This window comes from Populus nigra, chromosome 8 (genome assembly GCF_951802175.1).
Source record: "Populus nigra chromosome 8, ddPopNigr1.1, whole genome shotgun sequence".
NCBI lineage: Eukaryota > Viridiplantae > Streptophyta > Magnoliopsida > Malpighiales > Salicaceae > Populus > Populus nigra.
Window position 1 is genome coordinate 16,246,396 of NC_084859.1, and position 21,969 is coordinate 16,268,364.

At 32.9% G+C, this 21,969-nt stretch overlaps 1 protein-coding gene across 1 annotated transcript; it reads left to right on the plus strand.

Annotated features, from left to right (window-relative positions):
- Window positions 1-15,918: 15,918 nt before the first annotated feature.
- Window positions 15,919-20,829, plus strand: LOC133701078 (uncharacterized). Its single transcript, XM_062124860.1, has 10 exons — window positions 15,919-16,412; window positions 16,897-16,986; window positions 17,152-17,260; window positions 17,419-17,460; window positions 17,608-17,667; window positions 17,867-19,375; window positions 19,539-19,640; window positions 19,730-19,876; window positions 19,964-20,089; window positions 20,174-20,829. Exons 1-10 carry the CDS (start codon window positions 16,318-16,320, stop codon window positions 20,360-20,362), a joined length of 2,469 nt encoding a protein of 822 aa, XP_061980844.1. The 5' UTR covers window positions 15,919-16,317; the 3' UTR covers window positions 20,363-20,829.
- Window positions 20,830-21,969: the final 1,140 nt, after the last annotated feature.

A 21,969-nucleotide genomic window follows, 5' to 3' on the forward strand; every position in this document is an offset into this window, starting at 1 on the left:
TTGGCATTTGATGTTGTGATTAAAAAAAAAATTCAAAAATATTTATAATTATGGTTTAAAAAAATAAGTTTAAAATTATTTTTTTGGGATAAAAATATTATGTAATAAATTTTTGTATACAAAATAAATTAAAAATAAATCTTCAAAAATATATTATTTTAGATTTTAAAAAATCAAGTATGAAACACGATAATATATATAATGTTACTTAAAAATAGAAACTAATTGGTTAATCAAATGAATTTTTCTATATAATTAGACAAATAAAGAAGTTACCAGAGTACTTATTGATTTTTAAAAAAATCTAGTCGTATCTTTGGTTACTATTTTGTATTAGAAAAGATAAAAATAAAGGAAAATAAACATGTTTTCATATAATTTTTTGCTTTTAAAATACAAAAATTCACTTTAAAATAATTTCAAGAATATATTTTTTATATGTTTTTATTTTTTCACCCAAATATATTTTTATCTTTTCTAAATCTACTTTTCATACTAATCTAATTACCTAATGCATCTAATTAAAACATTTAGAAAACAACATGGTGTTTCATTGTTGACATGCACCTCTATTTTTATTTAATTTTTTTCTAAACTATTTGTATTGAAATTATACCTTTCTACAACCTAATTTTATAAAAATAGGCTCTTATTCTCTCTCTCTTTTATTCATTCCCCTTTTTTTTCTTTCATTCCCCCACCTTTTTATTTTAATTTCATTATTTTTTTAATTTTATCATTGAACTTTTTATAATAGTCATTCAAGTTGTTTTAGACTAACAAATTCATTGCATTACATCAACACGACTCTCAAACAATTTAATTTAAAATGTAGGCTGAAAAAGAAATCAGGTCGAGAGTTTCTTTTTTTTTAGTTTCATCATTGTTTTTTAAATTTATCCTCGTTTTTTTACCAATCGACTGAGTTGTTTTTTGAGTGGTCAAGTCAACTATATCACAACATAACAGTTCCTGCACGGTTTAATTTTAAACTTGAGCTAATATTAATTGTTATGTGAGAGTCTAAGATCTATTCATGAATCATAAAAGGTATTAGTTGTTAGAGAGTAGTATAAAACTATTATTAAAATCTTACCTAACAGCTTAAGCTTTTAGGTTTAGAAGATTTTTTAATATGGTATTATAGCCTTGTTGACCAAGTGGTCACGAGTTCAAATCTCACCACCGTCATTATAATTAATAAAAATTAAACATAAGATAATGTGAGTTTGTATAAATTTTAAACCCAAAGAGCTTTCACTCGAGAGGATTTTTTGGAGAGTAATATAAAACTATTATGGGGACCTCACCTAGCAGCTTAAGGTTTTAGATTGAAATAATTTTTTGACATTAATTTACATGCTTTTATTATGTTATGGGTCATATTAAAGAATTTCTTGAATGTAACAAAAAAATATTTAAGGCATAAAGAATTATTTAATATTATTATTAAACCCGGTTTAGCGGGTCAACCTTAAAATCTCCCTACCCGATTTCTTGTTTAGCCTGAATTTAAAATTAAATTGTGTGGAAGCTATTGTGACGTGACTCAAGTCAACTTGGTTGATCCAAGGGCAATCTTGTCAATCAGTAAAAAGTATAAGGATGAAATTGATAGGAAAAAAATTTCTGACCCAACTCCTTATCTAGTCTTGATTTTAAATTAAACAGTGTAGGAATTGCTCTGATACAAAGCAATTGAATTAGACTGTCTAAAGATAACTGAATTAATTGGTAATGAAAGTAGAAGGATGGAATTGAAAAAAAAATGAAATTAACAAAAAAAAAAATTCAACCCAACTCCTTGCTTGACTAAGATTTAAAATGAAAGCATGTGAGAGTGTTGTCTTGACATGATTCAGTTTACTTGATTGGTTTGAAGGTACCATGAATGACTCTTAAAAAAAATTATAGGATGAAATTAAAAAAATAAAGTTGGAAGAAAAAAAAAGGAAATGAAAAAAAGTATGCAGAATTGAAAGGAAAAACAAAAGAGAGAGCGATAATTGTTCTTAAATATAAAAGCATGACATAAGGGTTCCAGTGGTTTTGATTTAATTGGGCCATTCTTAAATCTCAGGGACCGAGACCCAAACAAAAATATCAAGGCCTTGCACTGAAAGGAACCTCGCCAGCCCTCTTTTAATGGTTTCCTCCTCTCTTCTTCATAAAGAGAGACAGCACGGGGAAATCTTCTCTCGTGGCTTTCATTTTCAAATGGGGCCAAAAATAGAATCCAACTCTCTTTTAATCCTTTCCCTTCTTCATAAATTACCACATGGCTGCGGATACCAGACACTCTGGTCATTCATTTATGATATGTGAAGCTATTTTTAAAAAACTAATTATATGTATACACCACACATGCTAAGATTCTAGTTTAAATTTTTTTTATTACAAAAAAAAAGAAGCTCTAACACACGAGGCTGCTTTTTGGAACTACATGTTTGTCGGAAAACCCAGTTGAGGAACAATTGGGTTGTGTTGTGCGACAATCCAGCTTCAAGCCCAAATGCAAAACCCCTTTGAATCGGGGAACTTGGGCATGCAAACCTTGCAATAAATGGCTTCAAAATGCCATTGCTACGCCGACCCCCAAGGTGGCTGAACCCTTTGCTTTTTTCACGGTGGGCATTGTTGTTGCCTAATTAACTTTGATTGCACATGAGAATAACAAAAGCAAGAGGTCACACCTGACTTGTATAAAGCAAAACATACCCAACAAGAGGACAAAGTAAAAGGAGAAATAAAATCAAGAAGAGCAGCCCCAAAACCAAAAAGGATCATTGCTTACGTCTGATCCCATCATCAAATCTGACACGGTATCATTCCACCCCCAACATGATTGCTTACGTGGCGGAGGACAAACCAATGGGGGACTACATCATCATCTAAGTGGACCCCTACAATAGCGAGCCCCTCAAAAAGCAATCTGCACTGTCCGGCTACTTGTCCCCTCCGTCACCGGCACCTAGCTTGGCCCTCAAGATGACCACCGTTTGATTCCCCATTTTTGACGCCTCAATCAATGTCAATCGGATAAGCCACGTGTCTGATATCTGTAAGGTGAGATCATTTTCTTGAATATCGTGCTTTACTTGTAGTGAATGAACCAATGGTCCACAACAGGTACTTGTGTCTACTCGGAGGTTTTGCTGTGCCCTACTGCCCTCCATGATTATTCCACAGCAGCTCTAAAACAAATTTGAACTTGAGCTTGAGCTTCCGTTTTTTCTTTCTTTCTAATTTTCATGGGTAAGTTCTCTTTGGATAAGTTATCTACAGATGATACATTTATTTAAAAATTTTCTTCCTAATCTAATTTTTTTATATATATAATGAATATGCTTCTAAACACGATTTACGGATGAATAATCACTTTCAAAACATAAATTACATGCGATTTGAATTAAAAATATCATGTCGTGGATTTTTACTATTTAATTATTATCAGCTAAGCTAGTAACTCTCTTACTTATAATCTAAATGCATGATTTATAAAAATTAATTCACCGGCGATTTTTAAAAGAAAACATAATTAAGTAAATTTAATCAATAATTTCTTTGAACATAATTAATTCGGTAAATGTATCCTTCTCATAGTAAAAATAAAAAATACCTTGAAAATTAATAATTATCAAAATACAAAATAGACTCCAAGTAACTTAGATTTACAAAATATTCTAATATAAATAACCATTTCTTTTTAGATCCCATGAGAAAGTATAAGAAAATTAAAGAAAATAATTAATATCTTCCGAGTGCCAAATATAGAAATCGGGCACAAAGAACCTGCAAAATCGAAAAATCAAGAGGATGCAGGCTAGGTTCCAGTCAGTGTGAGAATGCATAGTTCTCATGTAAGATGCGAGTGTCGCCATACTCGAAAGCTGCAACTCATAAAAAAAAAAAAGGGCTCCTACCTCAAGTGGGATGGGAACTTAGCCTGTAGAGCACAGGGATGATCACTGCTCAGAAGTCCGGACATAACAGTGAGCTGTATCGAAGAGAGTAGACATTCTCTGATCACAGTTTTTAGGGTAGAGGGATGCTTTTGTCTTTTCGTTATGGTGGGTCCCCTTTGGTTTTCGTGGGCCTGTTCGCAGAGGAGACGACCACCACTCCATGATTAGTTCATTAGTGGTAGAGGGCTCCTTAAAAACTCCTTTACTTTTATTAATAAATGCTTCTGGGACAACTGGGGTTCTTACAGCTTCCAGTTGTCAACTTCTCATAATTTTTCCTCTCCTTCTTTTTAGCCAATCTAAACAAGTAGAAAATACATTTAAAGCGCTCATCTTCACAACACAATATCCTCCATCAATCTCATGAAATCTTGGTAATCTAACCCATGATTTACGATGTGGAGCTTATTATTACATTTGACTGGCACTATGATTTCTACCTTGTTAGGGTGTTTTTCATTTTAGTGCCCAGAATAATTTCAGTGACAGAAAGGGATTAACTCTGTTAACATTTCCAATACTTGGTGTTCTGGTCTGCGGTTGTCATGGAGAAAAACATGCAGCATTTCTCTGGCCGCATAACTGCCAGCCTTCAATAATGTGAGGGCAATACAATAGTGCACAATCTAATAGCGTCTGAAGATCCGGGGTTTCGTTTTGTAAAAATAGTTACTAGGAGAGATCATATTTATGCAATAATGCAAATGGGTATGAAATGTGTGATGGTGATATGGAAGGAGGAGTCCGTGAGATTAGCATCTGTGTTACACTTTTGCTGGACAGTAAAAAGCTCATATGGCAGCAGCTGATCAATTGCAATATTGTCAGCTTTCGCATTCAATAAAGGAGTGAGATTCCCTACAAGCTTTTTTCGAGGGAATTAATCCAAGACTAGAGTTCTATAGCGACAAATCCCTTTTCCTTTTCCTTTCGGACAAACGCTACACAGAATGCCAGTATTTATGTTTTCATTAAAACAAAAACCTGTCTTGAGGTTAGTTTTTGCATTTCTCCTCACACATAAATGTAAGTAGAGTCTAAATTCACTGTAGGCCATGTGTTCCTTTCACGTCTTGACTCGGAAACGATGGAGATAATTATATATATATATATATATATATATATATATATATATATATATATATATCGATCCAACTGTTGGTAAAAATTCAAAAAAATTGGATGCCGCTTTCTCGTTGAGCTGAGCCACTGTGCAATTATCATCGAGGAGTCGTTGAAGATCACCACCATATAGTATGTACTTAGGGGCGTTTGTAGAAGTCAATGGAAGCTGTCAAAAAAAAAAAGATTAATGGCCACATCATGAGTATCCCCTAAATCTTCTTGTAAAGTTTAAGCATTCTTGTAGAAGGGCATCTAACGAAGAGTACTACTATCATAACACTTCATGTTAAAGACCCTTTGACTTAACGCTGCTACTTTTTTCTTATAAAGTCACTGTCATTTGCGTAATGTGCTTTTTCTGGCATTACAAATTGATTACACTTACCTTTTCATGGCGTCGGAGGCATATATAGACGCTGCAACTGGCCGGATGCATGATCACTAGATTTGTTAGATATACCACTTGATGGACACAAATTGAGAATTTATTTCACAGTAGAATATGCGCTTAAAACCCTTTTGTTTTTTACAAAAGTCCCAAACCTGTAATCTTAGAATAGTTCAAGAATTAGATACATGGGCCATCACCAACCATAAGTTCACTGATATATGATTTCTGGCTTGACAAGCATGCAATCAAAACAGCTACCTAGCTAGCTATCGGTGGAGCTATTTTTAAAATTACAACCTGTGTAATTTACACACACACACACACATATGTAGACGTAAGCTTACCATACCACAAATATGAGACCATATCGCACAACAGTTATACCAACAACGGATCGTGGCTTGAAGCAACCCTAGACGGTGTGAAAGATCGAGCATTGAACAGTTGAAGTTGAAGCAACCCTTGTTGGCTGGAATTACTGGTATTATTATTCCTTAATCAGGGTTGGGATACTTAATCGGGTTGCCTTCGTTATCATTACAAGTAAAAACTTACACAAATTGGGGATATACAATTACATGTGCTAGCTACCTGCATGTTTCTTCTATGGCGTAAAGTGTATTTTTTCGGAGAATAAAAAGCTTAGACACAATTGTTTACTCAATCATCATATGTAGGACCAATTACTACTTGACTTATATTATCACCAAATCAACAGTTAATTAATTCATATTTGAGGCAGGCTTTGTTCTTTTATATACCAAATTAAAGAGGAAGGCAATGAATTAACAAATAAATATTCTTGGTCCTGGATTTAATTTCCCTTCTTTAAAAAAGAACCGAGAAATGCATAAGCCAAACTTTATAATGCACTTGACTTCATTCTCAACGGCCATGATTAAGCGTGTGCTCTCCTCAGGAGACAGAATCATAAGATTTGCTTGCTAAAGTTGAAGGGTTTGTACAGAGAAAATTGATGGTAACACTTTGCGCCTGCAATCAGTTGCGGGTGCTCTTTTTAATTTCTCTGCGTTCTTTTTCCACTCTCTAGCTAGCATGTGTTAGCTCTTGGAGACTTAGCTCGAGTGTTCAGTATCTCCACATTATCGTCTAGAAATCCAATCCAAGGCGATGGGAATTGAGATTGCGAAGAACGAGTTAAGAAATCATAGATACACCAGTACACTGGACGCAAATGATCTGTTTAATTATGATCATATGATTCAACGATGACAAAATAACTTAGTCCTGATACATAAAACTATTCTAATCGATGGAAACACTTTTGCTTACACCGGAATGGATCCTGGGATCAGCTCTGATGGGATCAAATTCTTGAATAACAGAATAACTCACAGGTGAGTTTTACAATTTTTTACTTTGCCTGGTCTATGTTGTCTTTAATTCTTTCGGGGCTTCTTCATCTTCTTCTTTCTGTTGTTGCCTCTTTTTTTCTACTTCTTCGGCGCCTATCTTATTATTAACCAAAAGTTAATAAAATCACGATTATTATAAAAAAAAGAATGATAAAAGGAAAAATTATCTAGCTAATATACGTGGGTGGCACAGCTAGCTGCCCACTAGCAGAAGATGGCTTTTAAACCAGACCTTATGATTGCAATGTTAACTAACTAATGAACAACAAAATGATCGTGTTTAGAAAAACCATGTTTTCGATTATTACCAATCATGTTTTGAAATAAGTGAGGCTTGTCTTTTAGCAATTAATTTTTTTTAAAAAAAGGTAAAAATAGTAGCGGTCCATAACTAGGTGATCCAATTGGACTAGGGTTTTCAGATGGAGGGTTGCGATTAGGTGATAAGATAGTGGAATGTGCATGCCTTATCTTGACTGGGACTACCAAGATGGAAAATCCAAAAGAGGCAGGAGTAGAAAATTGCAAAGATATCAGTTTTAGGGCTTGGTTTATCACTGGCAAAGTCAAGATTCTCAGACTAGTAGGAAATATGTGAAATCCGAAATGTATGTAGGCGTAGGGGGCATGTATCTTCCGCAGCAGTGCTCCAAGTTCCTTTCATTCCTATATAGTATATATTATGAAGAATAATGCATGTTTCCTAAGCTTTTTAGTGTCTGGACCTTAGATACCCTACCATCTAAGGGAGATAAGGGAGGATAGCTTGCATATGTGTGATCCAACAAGATTAAAGATATGACTTGATTTTGTTTAATTCAGTCGACAGCCTAAAACAAGCTCTATAGCTGGTAATTAACACGACATAGCTAGATATATATATATATATATATATATATATATATATATATATATATGCATGAAACATATTAATTTTAACGTTAAATATTGTATTCTGAGAACAATTTTTGCACAGTACTGAAACTAAATCTCTCTACGTAAGATCTTGATCGGCAACGAAGATATCAGATTTCCTACCTAGGATTAAAAGAAATCTTGATCTATGAAAGTTGACTTTGCAGTACCAATAGTTAAGAACACACTCGACAAGAACACCTCCGAATATAAAATATCTGCCCGCTGTGCACAAAATACAAACTGTTTCTCTTATTCTCGGGCAACCTTTGAACTCTTCACACAACGCTCTCTAATCTGACAAAACTTGAAGACTGATTGGTGTACTGTCGTCCTATTTAATATGTAGTCTTTGTTTTATATAAGCCTCCTAGCAGTTGCTTAAAAGAGAGTGTAGTGTGGAGCAAGAAATGAAACACACTCGAGACCACATTCAAATGATTATGAGGACGCATGCAAAAAGGTGCGATGGGTTCACAGGTCCAAGCTTTTTTCTTATGCATGGAGAGCAGCAATATTCCAAAACTGTGGAGACATGCCCTTCCTCCCACGGTAGACTGTCAGCAAGTACAGATATTAATACTATCGTCTATATTAAACATTACGCAACTATTTAATTACCACCAAATTATAAGAATTCAGGTGGATAAAACTTATTCGATTCTTCTTTTCATAACCCATCCGAACAGGATAATGCGGGTCTTTCGGCCTGTATATTTTGAGTACTTTCCTGGCCATTTGATGTGAAAAAAATGTTAATTATTGATGAAATATTTTTTCCAGTATTAATTATTGCTAAATTATATTAAAAATAGAATCATCGATGTAATTATCAACTAAAACTTATGTTGCAAAATCTTGCCGAATCCCATTTTCATCAGACTTCCATTGAAAAATAATTTTTTGACAAAAATAAATCCCATTTTCATTATCTCTCCCTCTTTCTCTTTTTATTTCTTATTTTAAGAATGTGTTTGTTTTTGTGATTGTTTCAAATATAAATTAACCAACAAAAGGGGAGGGAGGAAAATGTTGTTTCTAGTGCCATTGATGAGCCTTTCTCATTGTTGCCTGACGCTAGCAAAAAGGGAGGGAGAGATGAAAGGGTTAAATATGCTGAGGTGGGGCCAGTTTGAGAGCAAACAAAAAGATAGTTTAAGGCACATGGGAGCAGTACCAACATAGATTTGTAAAATTTTTAAAAAAAAATAATTATTTTTTTATATTTTTAAATTGTTCTGATATATTAATATTAAAAATAATTTTTTTAAAAAAAAGTTAATTAATATATAAAAAAAAATTACAGCTCTCTAAAAATGATTGTTATTTTAATTGAGGCGAGGTGTTTTAATTCAATATTGGTAATTTTTGCACAAAATTTTCATCACATATTATTTTTGCCAGGAATTTGTCGTAGGTACATTGATGAACATAAGTAATTTTGTTGCTAAATAATAATTTTTTGGTAGTGAATTAGATCAATTTTAATAGGGTAAATTATATTTTATGTCCTATAGTTTATTTTTATTTTATTTTTTAAAATTATAATTTACATCCTAAATTACCTAAGTTTTCAAATAAAATAAATTGACTAAATTACCATAACATATATTATATCTAAAATTAGACCAAACAACCTTCTTTAATTTACCTTCAAGTCACGATCTTATTGGAATCTCTTAAAAGTCCACGTCTTCTTTTATTGACTGGACGCCATTAGGGTCTTTCCATCTACCTCTGTAGATAAGACATTAAGAGCTGCAGTTTTTTACAGGAAATTATGCAATCAATGGCTATATTAAAATTTCCTGCAATGGTGGCTTAATCAGATTTGATTTTCAGTTTGTGCTTCTTCTTTCACTAGGTTATTTTCTGGGCATCAAATTAATTTAGTTGCTGAGTAAGATCAATGGAGGTTATTTACCTAAGAGTTGTATTAAAACAAAAAAGGTAAAGTTTTTAGGGATTTTTTTTTTATAGAGGATGAGAGAAGGTGTCAATTTATTGGTGAAGATGAAGGTTTCGTCGAGCAAGGAAATGGGTTACTGAGAAAGTTGGTGGTTTGAAACAAGGAGGTTGTGAATCCATTGATGAGGTTTGAAACCCGAGGCATTTGTCTTCCCTGTAATTCAAAACAGAACAAATTTCAAAGCAGATGAGAGGTGAGGAAACCTTCAAAGGGCTCTTGTGTTTTTAAAAAGATGAAAAGAGAAGTGTTGTTTTGTAGGACTGTTCTCTTCTTCTGGTGGACAAAAATAAAGTGAAACTTTAACTCAAAAGAAGGAAAGAAATGGAAGAGTAAAGAAACCACCATCGCTTGGTGCTTCTAGTACTATTTTTTCCCAGATTTTCACGAGAAAGAGTCGGGGTTAGGCTCAGATTCTCCATAATTCTTTGATTTCTACACTAAAACACGTAATGTTCATTCTCTGTCCTTGTTTAGGATTTTAATTGGATTGTTTGTGTTTATTTATTATGTTTTCTCATACTTTAAAGTATGTATTCTTCGTAAACAATGGTGACCCTTGGAGTCCAAGGCCTGAAACGGTAGTGCTTGTCAAGGCATTGCAAATTAGAAGCAACTCCTTCAATCACATTCAGTCATTCACCCTTCATTTTGGGTTGGGATGGCCGGATTCCGGCGAGTAAGGGAGAAGAAAAGGGTGAGAATGGGTAGGTTTTTTTTTTTATTTGATGATAAAGTTTAAATATTTAATTATATAAAAAAATTAATTATTAATTGAAATATAATAACGATAAATTTTTATTAACTTTTTTTTATGTGGGCAATAAAAATGTAAAGTGTTATACAATTTATAAACAACAGGGAGTAAATTATTTTTTTTTAAATAATAGAAACATGAGAAAATAATTAAACTGTGCAATTTATCTATTTTAATATTATGTTAATATTTTACATTACTAAGTACTTTTCATATTTTATTATTTAAAGTAGAAAGCCCAATAAATTACTGGGTTTTGCATTTTGGAGAGACAGTTACATTCTAAGAAAATAAAAAAATTAAGAGAAAAAAAATAATTGAGGGTGTTAGTCTAATATAAATTGCAATTAATCTCAAGTAGATCATATATAACATTGAAAAGAGCATTTATAATTGAGGCTAATTTTCTTTTCGTTATCTGACTCCAATTAATTAATTCTCAATACGACGCCTGAATCTGTCCTGTGATAATAAATCTAATAAAATCTTTCAGAAACATTTAATGAAATTGGTTTTTGATCAATGAATCGATCAATCTCGTTTTCTGTTCTCTTTCAGTTGAAATATTTGGAAATAAAGTGTCAAGAGAGTTTAAAAATAAGTTGAATGATTGATTAAAATATAATTTAATTAAAATAATAATAAATTTTTAAACAATATTAATATAGTAATATATTTAATTGATAGGTTAATCTATAAAATTCATGATATAAGTTAGAAAATTATAATAATTTTATAGAAAATAAATCAAAATAAATTATAAAATTTAATTCTCAACCAATCAAGTATTAAAGGATGAGGTTGAAAAAAATATAAAATAAAATAAAGAAATCATTCATATTCAATTCGGGATAACTTTTCAAATTTACGGTTCAAGTCTTGAGATTAGAATAGCTATATAAAAAGCAAATCAAAATAAATTATAAAATTTAATTCTCAATAAATCAACAAATTATGATGAAACAAAAAAATCAATCTAAAAAAAAACCTAAAAAATCTCAATTCAGCCAAAATTAACTTGTAAAGTTCACAATTCTAATTATAATATCAGGATAATCTCGTATAATTAATTTTATGAATGAAACTAAAAAAGAAAAAAAAAACTAATGGGTCCAACAAACAAAGAGTAGGCGTTAAGATCTAGATGGGCCACGTGTTTGGCTCAAAAAAATTGTGCATGCGACATATTATCTGCTACACCAAAATCTTTGATATGTAATTCATTTTGTTTTTGCAGTGTATTTGACACATGTTGTTATTTTAGAGGCAATTAAAAATCTAAATATAAAATTTCCTAAACTACCTCAAGCTAATTACATGAGAAAAAATTCATCTTATTTTAATTATTTTTCTAGATAATCTTTTTTTATGAAATAACTTATAAATTCATTACTTATTATCATAGAAAAATATTATTTGGTTGATAATGAATATCCAAATAAGTATAGAGTTTTATATTTGTATAAAGATGAAATATATTACTTGCTAAAATTTTAATGTTGAGGACAACCTCAAAACTAAGAAGAGGTATCCAATCGCACACATTCATCAATACGCATAATAAAATGTATTTTTTGAGTGTGAAAAAAAAAATGCAAAATTTTATAAAATATTTTTATCTATCCTTATAAAACACAAGTTAAAATTATAATGGCATCAACGACGTTGGATAACTATATTAAAAAGAAATCTTAGAAAGATTATATACTTATAGAATTTATTTTTTTATGATATTTTAACTTATACCAAGTCATATTCACAAAGCTATAAATACATGAGTTATTATAAAATGAATTATTTTTATAATGAGATTGCATCTAGTTTAATTGCACAATAAAACTAAGATCTTAATACTCCTTTGCTATATTTTTTATGTATTAATAATCAAATATTTTTTATTTATTTTCAAGCTATATCACTTGTCTTTTTTATTCGTTCTACTATCAACAATAGTCTTAAACCAAAGATCTTTATCTGCTTTTAATTTACCATTTATTTTAATAATATTTTCTATGAAACACGTGTAAAATCTAACAAACAACAATAAAAATATTGTTTTTAAAAAATATGCTTTTCGCAACAAAATATTTTCAATTCAGCTAAAAAATTTCCCGTTAGGAACGAGGCACTACAGGGAAGGCATATGTCAGAATGTGGAATCAGAAAATGATCCCTACAAACCCCACAGACCCTTATGTAGGACCATTCAATACCTTTCCTTTTCTGTAGTATTTCAGTTCCCCAGGCGGGACCCCCTCAAGGCAACCAATTAGCTACCGAACAAGAAACGGAATATTCCGTGGCCGACCACCGGCGGCAGCCGCCACAATTTTCAACAATGTCCCATTAGTGCTCTGTACCGCTGTCACAACTGGGGAGGCTAACTTAAAATACACTCAAACTACGAAAAGAAAGAAATAATTTTACTACAAGCAATTGATGAATGGACCACATCTACCAAAACAAAAACAAAAAAAGAGATGAGATTTCATCGCCCTTTCTTTCTTTAATGCAAGGAGATGATGGATTTCTTTGACGTTTGTGCATTTCAAGTGGCCATGTACTCCCTCCTACATCAATGATAACTCGCCAAACACTATAATTTTAATGATCTCTCCCTCTTCCTCTTCCTCTTCCTCTTCCTCTTCTTGTTTTTTTTTCCCCTTCTGCCCCTAATAAAATATCCTCCCACACCTCTTGCCCTCTGCATGTTATATTTTTTTATCTGTAACATTGATCATGGCGGAAAATCCCATCTGAAAATATTTCAATATAATGTTTAATGTTTATCATAAGAAATATTCAAATATTACTAATTAGTCATATCACCCCACCCAACAAAGAAGAAGAAGAAGAAGAAGAAGAAGAAGAAGAGTCTAATAGACGAAACTAAAAGATAAAATTACACAGCTGGTTTAATTTGTAGTAATCAGAAATAAATCCGAATACAAATCATTTGTCTAAATCTAGAGATCTCAATCAAAGAATATTGTGGATTCGATGTTTAAAAAAACAAATCTGGTAGAAGATATGTGTAGAGTCCATAAAGTGCACCGCCCAGGCCCTTTTTCATGGTCGAAGACGCTGCTAACTTGGCGCTGCTCGAGAGTTTGTTATCGTGAACAGCATGAGATACATTCCATCATTGTATAGCTAGCTATCTAATCCCTTCTTAGCTTGATGGCTGTAGATTTTTTTAAAAAAAGTATCAGTATGGAGATTATTTTAATGTTTTTTTTATTAAAAAAAGTTTAAAATATTAATAAAAAACTATGCAAGTATATAATTAAAAAAGTTATTAATAATAATCAAAAAATAAATCAAAAAATTAAGAAATGAATATAAATCAAGATATTAAATAAAATAAAATAAAATGAGATATTCATCTAACTATATTCACGGATCTTATTTATTTAAATAAATTCACATCGTAAAAATAACTGTAATCTAAAAGATAAACACAAATAAAACTAACTAAATAAACCACAACCTGGAAAAACAAAAAAACCCCACCCAGGACTTTTTTTCTTCTCTACCAAAGAAAAAGTGGGTAATTTCTCTGTGGTACTCTACAGTAAATTATGTCTACGTCACAGTGAAAAACACCATCCTATAATTTTCTCCTTAATATTTAATGGGTTCATAATTTTTTCTTAGCATATCTCTCACTAATTGGGCCATGAGAGGGGATTAGTTGTGGTCTAATCCGTAGGGGTGGCGTAGGTTAGCATTGATTTTTTTATTTTATTTTTTTTCAAATGTTTTTTTGTTAGCCCATGATGGTCTTGAATATATCCGATTTAAGTGTTATAATGTTGTTTTTGTAGTAGTCATAATTAGCCGTAGAGATTCACAATAAATAAATTGCCACTAAAGTCTGGGCTGACAGTGCTGTTTGTGAGTCATGATAGGGACATGAGATTTGGATGGTGACTTCTCGCGAGCCATCGAGGAAATGATAATGACTGTGTAATTATGGATTATATAGAGGGAATATTGTTGATACCGATCTATATGTCATCCTCCCATGATATTTACTAGTTTAATTATATCAATTAATTTGGAGCCCTATTGCCTGTAATAATAAATAATAAATAATAAATCAAGTAATTACAAATATCGGCAGACATACATTTTAATAAAATCTACGTGTCTTATAACATTTTGTTCAGTATAATGAAATCCAAAAATATTATGACTAGAATTATTGGCATTTAATTTGTTTAATGTCATCATTAACACCGATTATTTAAAAAATATTTTGGTCAAAATATAATTTTCAAATGAAATTTTAAATTAATGAACGTTGCTATATACAAAAAAAAAAATACTTATAAAATAGTTAAGGGAAATAAAGCTTTTGCATCTACACATATCATAATAATTTTATATAAACTAATTTTTTCTGGATAAGAAATAAAAATAAAAATTAATTTGCATTTTGCAAATGAAAACGATTTTGTCAAAAAAAATAAATCCAAAACCAATAAATACCAATCATCACAATTAAATACATTATTTAACCATCATTTTTGTACTCCAATTAATCTCCATTAAGAGAACAACACGAAATATTGTCCACATCGCGAGATATTAAATGGACTCTACGAGAAGATCAACAACCGCGACAGGCTATAACCGGTAAAAACAATTAAAGAAAGGTTTAAGCCACTAAGTTGGAGCTTATACTTATTCAAATTCTTAATTCAGCCCCTTAATTTTATTTTTATCATTCTAGTCTCTTGTACAGCGGCATGTTGTGTTTTACTAGGTAAGATAACATGACAAAGACATACTTTATCACAAACTTATTTTTTCTCCACCTTTCATAGGATATGACTTTGTTTTATCAATTTTAGTTCAATTAAATTTTTTATCTAATTCATTTCATTTTGTTAAATAAATTATTTTATTTGAATCAGTGACAAACAAAAAAGTTGTTTATATTAGCAAGCTTGCATGTTTGATATTGTGACACATGTAAAATAATTTTTTTTCTTCAGATTTTTTAAATAAACACATTAAAAATCATTAAAAAAATATAGAAAATATCAATTTAATATTTCTTCGAATGAAACATTTTAAAAAATAGAAACTACTATACTTCTAAACATTTATCAATTATTAAAAAAACACATGTCGGCCATTTTAATTACACATTTGGACTAAAGGACCACTTGGATAACATGATAGAACATAGCATATGAGAGCCACATGGTAAAAATAAAACTACATAGCCTAGAATAAATAAAAAAATTAAGAATTAATGGACCAATTAATGGGTAGGTAAAGAGTTCCATGATGATGAACCATCAAAGCAAGATCCAAATGGGACCGGTGACCGGGAAACAAGAAGACAAAGATGCTAAAACAGTCTTAAATGCTTAGAGATCTCAGTGTTTCCCTTCAATCTTGGAATATTATCAAGACTCCATTGTTGCTGTCCAAAATATATACTATATATAAACATATATACACACACAAAGAGAGAAAAAAAGAGAGACAAAACTGAAAGCCAACCTTGTTAGTTTGTTATCTCCTATATATATAAACATAAAAACACTCTCTTTCACCGACCACTACACACTACACACTTTGTGTTTTCATATATTTATTTCTCCCCTCCAACATAAAAATCTTTGTTTTTTGCCCGTCTTAGACAGACATTTTCAAGTTGCAAGCCTTTTCTGTTGGTGGGGGTTTTAGCATTTGGTGCTTTTGCGTGACTGAGTTGAGAGCTGGTTGACTCAGGGTTAAATAGTTTAATGGGGTATTTGTGAAGTTTGAATTGGTTAGTGAAATCTTTGGTGCTGAAAGGAAACATGGGTTTGGTGTTAAAAGAGAAACTCAAAAGTCTTTGTTGCAGTAACGGGTGGTCATATGGGGTTTTTTGGTGCTTTGATCAGAGAAATTCCATGTAAGTTTCTTTCTTTTTCCTTGGTTTGCACCTTTTTTTTTTCCTTAAAGAAAAATGTTTGCATGATTTTTCTTTGTGTTGTTTTTCTACAAAGTTTTGATCTTTTCTTTAAGTTGTTTTTTTAGTTTTTAAGTTTCATGCGCAGGAATTGTTGATTCTCCATACCTGAATTTAACATAATTATTTTTCAAGAGATATGAATCTTTTTTTTCTTCTCTCTTCTTTTTTCTGGTTAAATTTGTATACTTGAAGCAGCAGAGGGGGCAAAAAACTCACTTTATCGGTGCAGCATTTTTGCATAATATGCTGTTTTATAATGAGGAAATCCTCTCGAGATGGACTAGATTTAGTAAAGTTTTCACCTTTACTATCTTGCCTGTTTTTGGAAGTAGTTGATGGTTTGAATCTTGGCATAGATTTTAGCTTTATATGGTAATGATATTTTGCTTACTGTAAGAAATCTGTTGTTTTGAGATGTGACCAGGTTGTTGACCATGGAAGATGCGTACTATGAAGAGGAAATGGGAGTTGTAGTTAACAATATGCTTTCAGAGGCCCGCATGCTAGGTGAAGGGTAAGCTTTATGTGATATTCTGTTTCAGATACGAAGTGATTTTTCCTCAATTGTTCTTTGTAAATTTCCAGAAGACAACCTTTCGACCATTTTTTCAATTATTTCTATTCCAAGCTTTAAAAGAAACTTTAATAGGGTTAATGCTGTTGTCATGGTCTAATTCAGAATTGTTGGCCAAGCTGCTTCCACTGGAAAGCACCAGTGGATTTTCTCAGATGCTAGTGATGGAGGCTGGAATTCTGCTGCCTCTATTGGAGGTCAAGATATATTCCAGGTACTTCTTCCTTTGCTTCTTCTTTACCATTCACTCCTGTGCTAGTTGTCATTGAAAATATTTTTCTTTGTTTTTCTTTTCTTTTCTTTTCTTTTTAAATTGCCCACAATTGTTAGCTGACTAGTTTCTGCTTGCCTGAAAATTTCCTTTTTTTGCAGGATGATTCTGAAATTCATCGCCAATTTTCTTCTGGAATAAAGGTACTGCATGTTGGAATGCAAGACTTTACTTTTATAACTCATTTTCTTTTTATGATATTCCACTTGAAATTCATCCGAGCTTTGTGTATCCCTTTTCGTCATCCAACACCCTGATCATTTGTATTGACTATTAATTCCCATTTGCAGACAATTGCAGTAATCTCTGTGGAATCACAAGGACTGGTACAATTTGGATCCACCCAAAAGGTGAGCACATTGAAAGCAGACCAAGTGAATTTAACTATCCTACAAAAAATATACTTGGGGCCAGGTTGGGGGGTTATACCATTTATTAAAAATATACTATTTCTGCATCCTTTGACTGATGAGAAAGCAAATATCCATGACCTACCACATATCAAGCGTGGATGGTTGTTTGTTGATTTCAATGCTTTTAATATTGCAGATTTTGGAGTCAGAGGAATTTTTGGGTCAAACAAAACGATTGTTTGGCAAGATGGAAAATATTAATGGGCTTACTTCAAATTCCGACTCGCCTTCATCTTTGAACTGTGAAAGTTATGATCTAAATGAATGGTTTGATTCCTTCTGCAATGGGAATATCACGCCCATGCTTGGCGACAACTGCAATGAGCTGATGGAAATAGCTTATTCTTCAATGAATTTTACACAGCCCTCCGCTATCACATCTGTTGTTGAACAAGATAGGATGATTCCTTTATGCCTGGATTCATCTCATCCTACAAACCAATTGAAGACCAGTGAGGCTCAAATGATATTGTCCTGTAATCCTAAGACTCAGTCCCAACACTTGTCTTCACAATCTCCATCTATGAACAAAACAACAGCCCTAACTCCTTGCACTAGTACGTGGAGCAATGCAGGCTCTAATTTGACTTCATTGGAGTCGAAGTTAGGATATGAAATGGTGGTCCAGGATTCTCCAACTGTGTTTTCTACCGAAAGATCAATGAGCAATCTGCATTCTGCTCCATCAATTCATGTTACTGAAGGTGAACTTTCAGAAAGAGAAATGAGCCAGAACAGATTCCCTTTAGAGTTCAAACCAGATGATTTTCCAACTGATCTCTCCAACTCCTGTGTAATAGATAATATTCTCGAGTGGTTTGCCCCTTCACCAGAGCATAGCATAAGTGGAATGGCACCCATGATGAACGGAAATCTTTCACAACCTGGAGGAGTCACTCCAGCATCACCAGGTCTGATTGGAGATATCTTAGTTGATATTCCATTGAAGCAACCGGCCACTTTGGCTCAAAGTTCTGTCGCTGAATCATATTTATCTAACGGAAAGGAGAAATGTGCGGGCATCACTGGCACTGAAAATGATCTTCTTGAAGGTTTGGGATTAGTATTTGGGGGTGGACAAGCTAGGCATTGCTGGGAAGATATCATGGTGCCAGTAGCGAGTAGTGGGCACACAACTGCTAGCACTGGTATTTCAGAATGCATCTCAGAGTTGGATGTTGATTCCAAGGTTGGCCCTCGAAAAGGATTGTTCTCAGAGCTTTTAGATAGTGTTAGTAATTCTAATTATGTTACAAAATCTAGCAGTGATGATCAATTATCCAATGCTAAGAGAAGAAGAGTGGAAAATTCATCAGTCAATGGTAATCAACTTCAGTTAGTGAATGCTTCTTGCCCTACTAGCAGCAGGGTGATGCAGCCTGCTTATAATTTTGACAAGACAAAGAATCTTCTATCAAAACAAGAGATGTTCCCAAAAGCACAAACAGTTTTGTGGATTGATGATAGTTACAGCGTCAATACTGGAAGTTCTGGTTTAACAAAATCTAAGAAACCTGAGGAGCCTGCAAAGGCCACCAAGAAAAGAGCCAGACCTGGAGAAAGTACTCGACCTAGGCCGAAAGACCGTCAGCAGATACAAGACCGTATTAAAGAGTTGAAACAGATCATCCCTGATGGTGCAAAGGTATGCGATCTTATGTTTTGCTTTGAATGAAATAATCTTATATATTTGTTAAATTATTAGATATCTCACATGACTTCCTGCCATATCACCACAAATGCTCTTGGTTATATCGTCACACTTAAAATATAGATCATTGACGAATGCTTTCTTGATGATGTAACAGTGTAGCATTGATGCTCTGTTGGATCGCACCATCAAACATATGTTATTCTTGCAAAGTGTGACCAAATATGCGGAAAAGCTTAAACAAGCTGATGAGCCAAAGGTAGTTTGTTTGTTTAATATTATTGTGTGCTGACAAGTGAACAACCCTTCCATTTGTTTACTGATACAAATAAAATTGCATTTGTATAGTTGATTGACCAACATAATAGACTGCTTCCTAAAGACAACAGCACAAGCAGTGGTGGTGCTACATGGGCATTGGAAGTTGCAGATCAATCAATGGTTTGCCCTATCATCGTCGAGGACCTCAGTCAACCTGGCCTAATGCTTATAGAGGTGTGTGAGTGGAAGAGAATATTTCTCCGAGAATTTGTCATCTGTATATGAATCCACTGAATTTATTTTCTTGTTTTTCTATTACAGATGCTTTGTGAGGATCGGGGATTCTTTCTTGAGATAGCAGATGTAATTAAGGGCTTTGGTTTGAATATAATGAAGGGGTTGATGGAAAGTCGAGAGGATAAGATCTGGGCACGTTTCATTGTTGAGGTAGCACATCAAAATTTAGATTTTAAGGTGTGGAATTAGTTTAACATGAGAAAATTAAGGAAACTGATGTTGAAATTGTTACAGGCAAACATGCAGATAACAAGGGTGGAAGTATTTTGGTCACTTCTCCAGCTTCTAGAACGAACAGGTGCTAGCGTGATGGATTCAACGACTCAACCTAGTAATGCAATGCATGGAAGGATTCCCGAGTTAAACAGTTACCAGCTTCCCGCATTGCCATGTCCTGTCAGCCTGACTGAGACAATTCAATGATAAATCTCTTTCATAGGGATTTTAGAACACTTTGAGCATACATCTATATATTGAGATACCGCAGTGATTGGTGTTCTGAGTTCAAGAACCAAGACCGAAGTGGGAAAAGGAGATTCTCCATTCCATTTTGACTCCCTTGGAAATGGAAGCAAAATGTGAATATGGTTGATAGATAGGAAATACTTCGAAAGGTAGGGCGAGCTATCTAGTTATTCCTTTATGGTACAATTGGAGAGGGATGCGCCATTGGATGTTAGCTTGCTTTTAGTCGTCGATTAATGCCACGTTGCATATGACTGAGAGTGTAGCTGTGCAGGGAACTGCGTCGTGTTTTTGTTGTCATAGACTCTTTTACCATAGCTTGTTCATAGTCTTAAGTTGACAAATCAGTTTAGTCTTAGGCTAACCACTTATTTGTTCTTTGTATCTGTTGCTGTCTCATTAGTATAATCAAAGAATTTGCTCTCTCTCTCCCGCGCCATGGAATGTGACTATGCATGGAAATATTATTTGCTCATGGGGAATAGCTTTCAGATTCTTTAGATTAACTAACATGCACGGTAGGATTCAATACAGCAATCCCATGTAACGTAGGACATGGCACAATAATAAGCTGAAGTATGAGGGAATCTCCATCCTAACTGGGATTCTCATAAACATCTCGAGGAATATGGGTTTCTCCTATGCTTTCATTTGCTCAATCAAATTCTGAACTACTGTATAACAGCTATTAGTGTGGTACCCATAGGCCACATTCACGATTAGAAATTTTAACCTGTAACTAGCTGACCTAGCAAGCAAACTGGATTTGAGCCCCAACAACCGCCCTGGATGACTTTAACCTGTTGCAGGCAGAGAAAGTTGCTGTAAAACCCAGTTAACCTGTACCTATATGATCGCTTTATAGGCTGAGGATATCTGTGTAAATGGTCTCTATCCCTCACAGAATTTGATGGGGACGCCGGGTTCAATATATGATATATGCATGAATATGATCATTGATGGACAATGAATAGCTTAGCCCGTTGTTTTTTAATTGAGAAATTGAGCCCATTCAAGCTCAAATTATTAAATGTTATTTATCTTTATTATTTAATTTTAGTTTATATTATTTTATTAGATTTTTATTAGTTAGTGAGTTTAAGCCCAAATTTAATTCTAATTAGGATTTTATTTTTTATATATAATTTTCTTGATAATTTTCTTCACCCCGAGCGCCATCAATATAACTATTATTTAGGTTATTTTAAATATGATGACCTTAATGAGAAAATCATGAGCTCTAATAAAGTGGAAACCCTCATTTTTTATGGTTATCATAACCCTTGGATCTTTGATATACAGGTTCGTAACATAAATCAATTCTTTAAGTGACACAACTTGTTTGAAAATAAAAAAGTTAGATTTGCTCAGATGATGCTCATTGATGAAACCCAACTTTTTTTTTTTGAGAGATGTTGAGAATTGATTAAAGATGAGAGCTAAACCTCTCATAACTGATTGGACTAAAATAAAACAAAAAAATATAGAAAAAGTACCTACCCCAATCTTATAGGAATAAACTCTCAGATCAATAGAATAATCTAATGTAAGGGAACAAGTCTATC

What these genes read in the sequence shown, in the direction of transcription:
- LOC133701078 (XM_062124860.1), top strand. Translation starts at nt 16,318, where the DNA reads ATGGGTTTGGTGTTAAAAGAGAAACTCAAAAGTCTTTGTTGCAGTAAC. An exon ending in TTTGATCAGAGAAATTCCAT is followed by an intron (nt 16,413 to 16,896) that starts GTAAGTTTCTTT and finishes AGATGTGACCAG; the next exon opens with GTTGTTGACCATGGAAGATG. An exon ending in TCATCCCTGATGGTGCAAAG is followed by an intron (nt 19,376 to 19,538) that starts GTATGCGATCTT and finishes ATGATGTAACAG; the next exon opens with TGTAGCATTGATGCTCTGTT.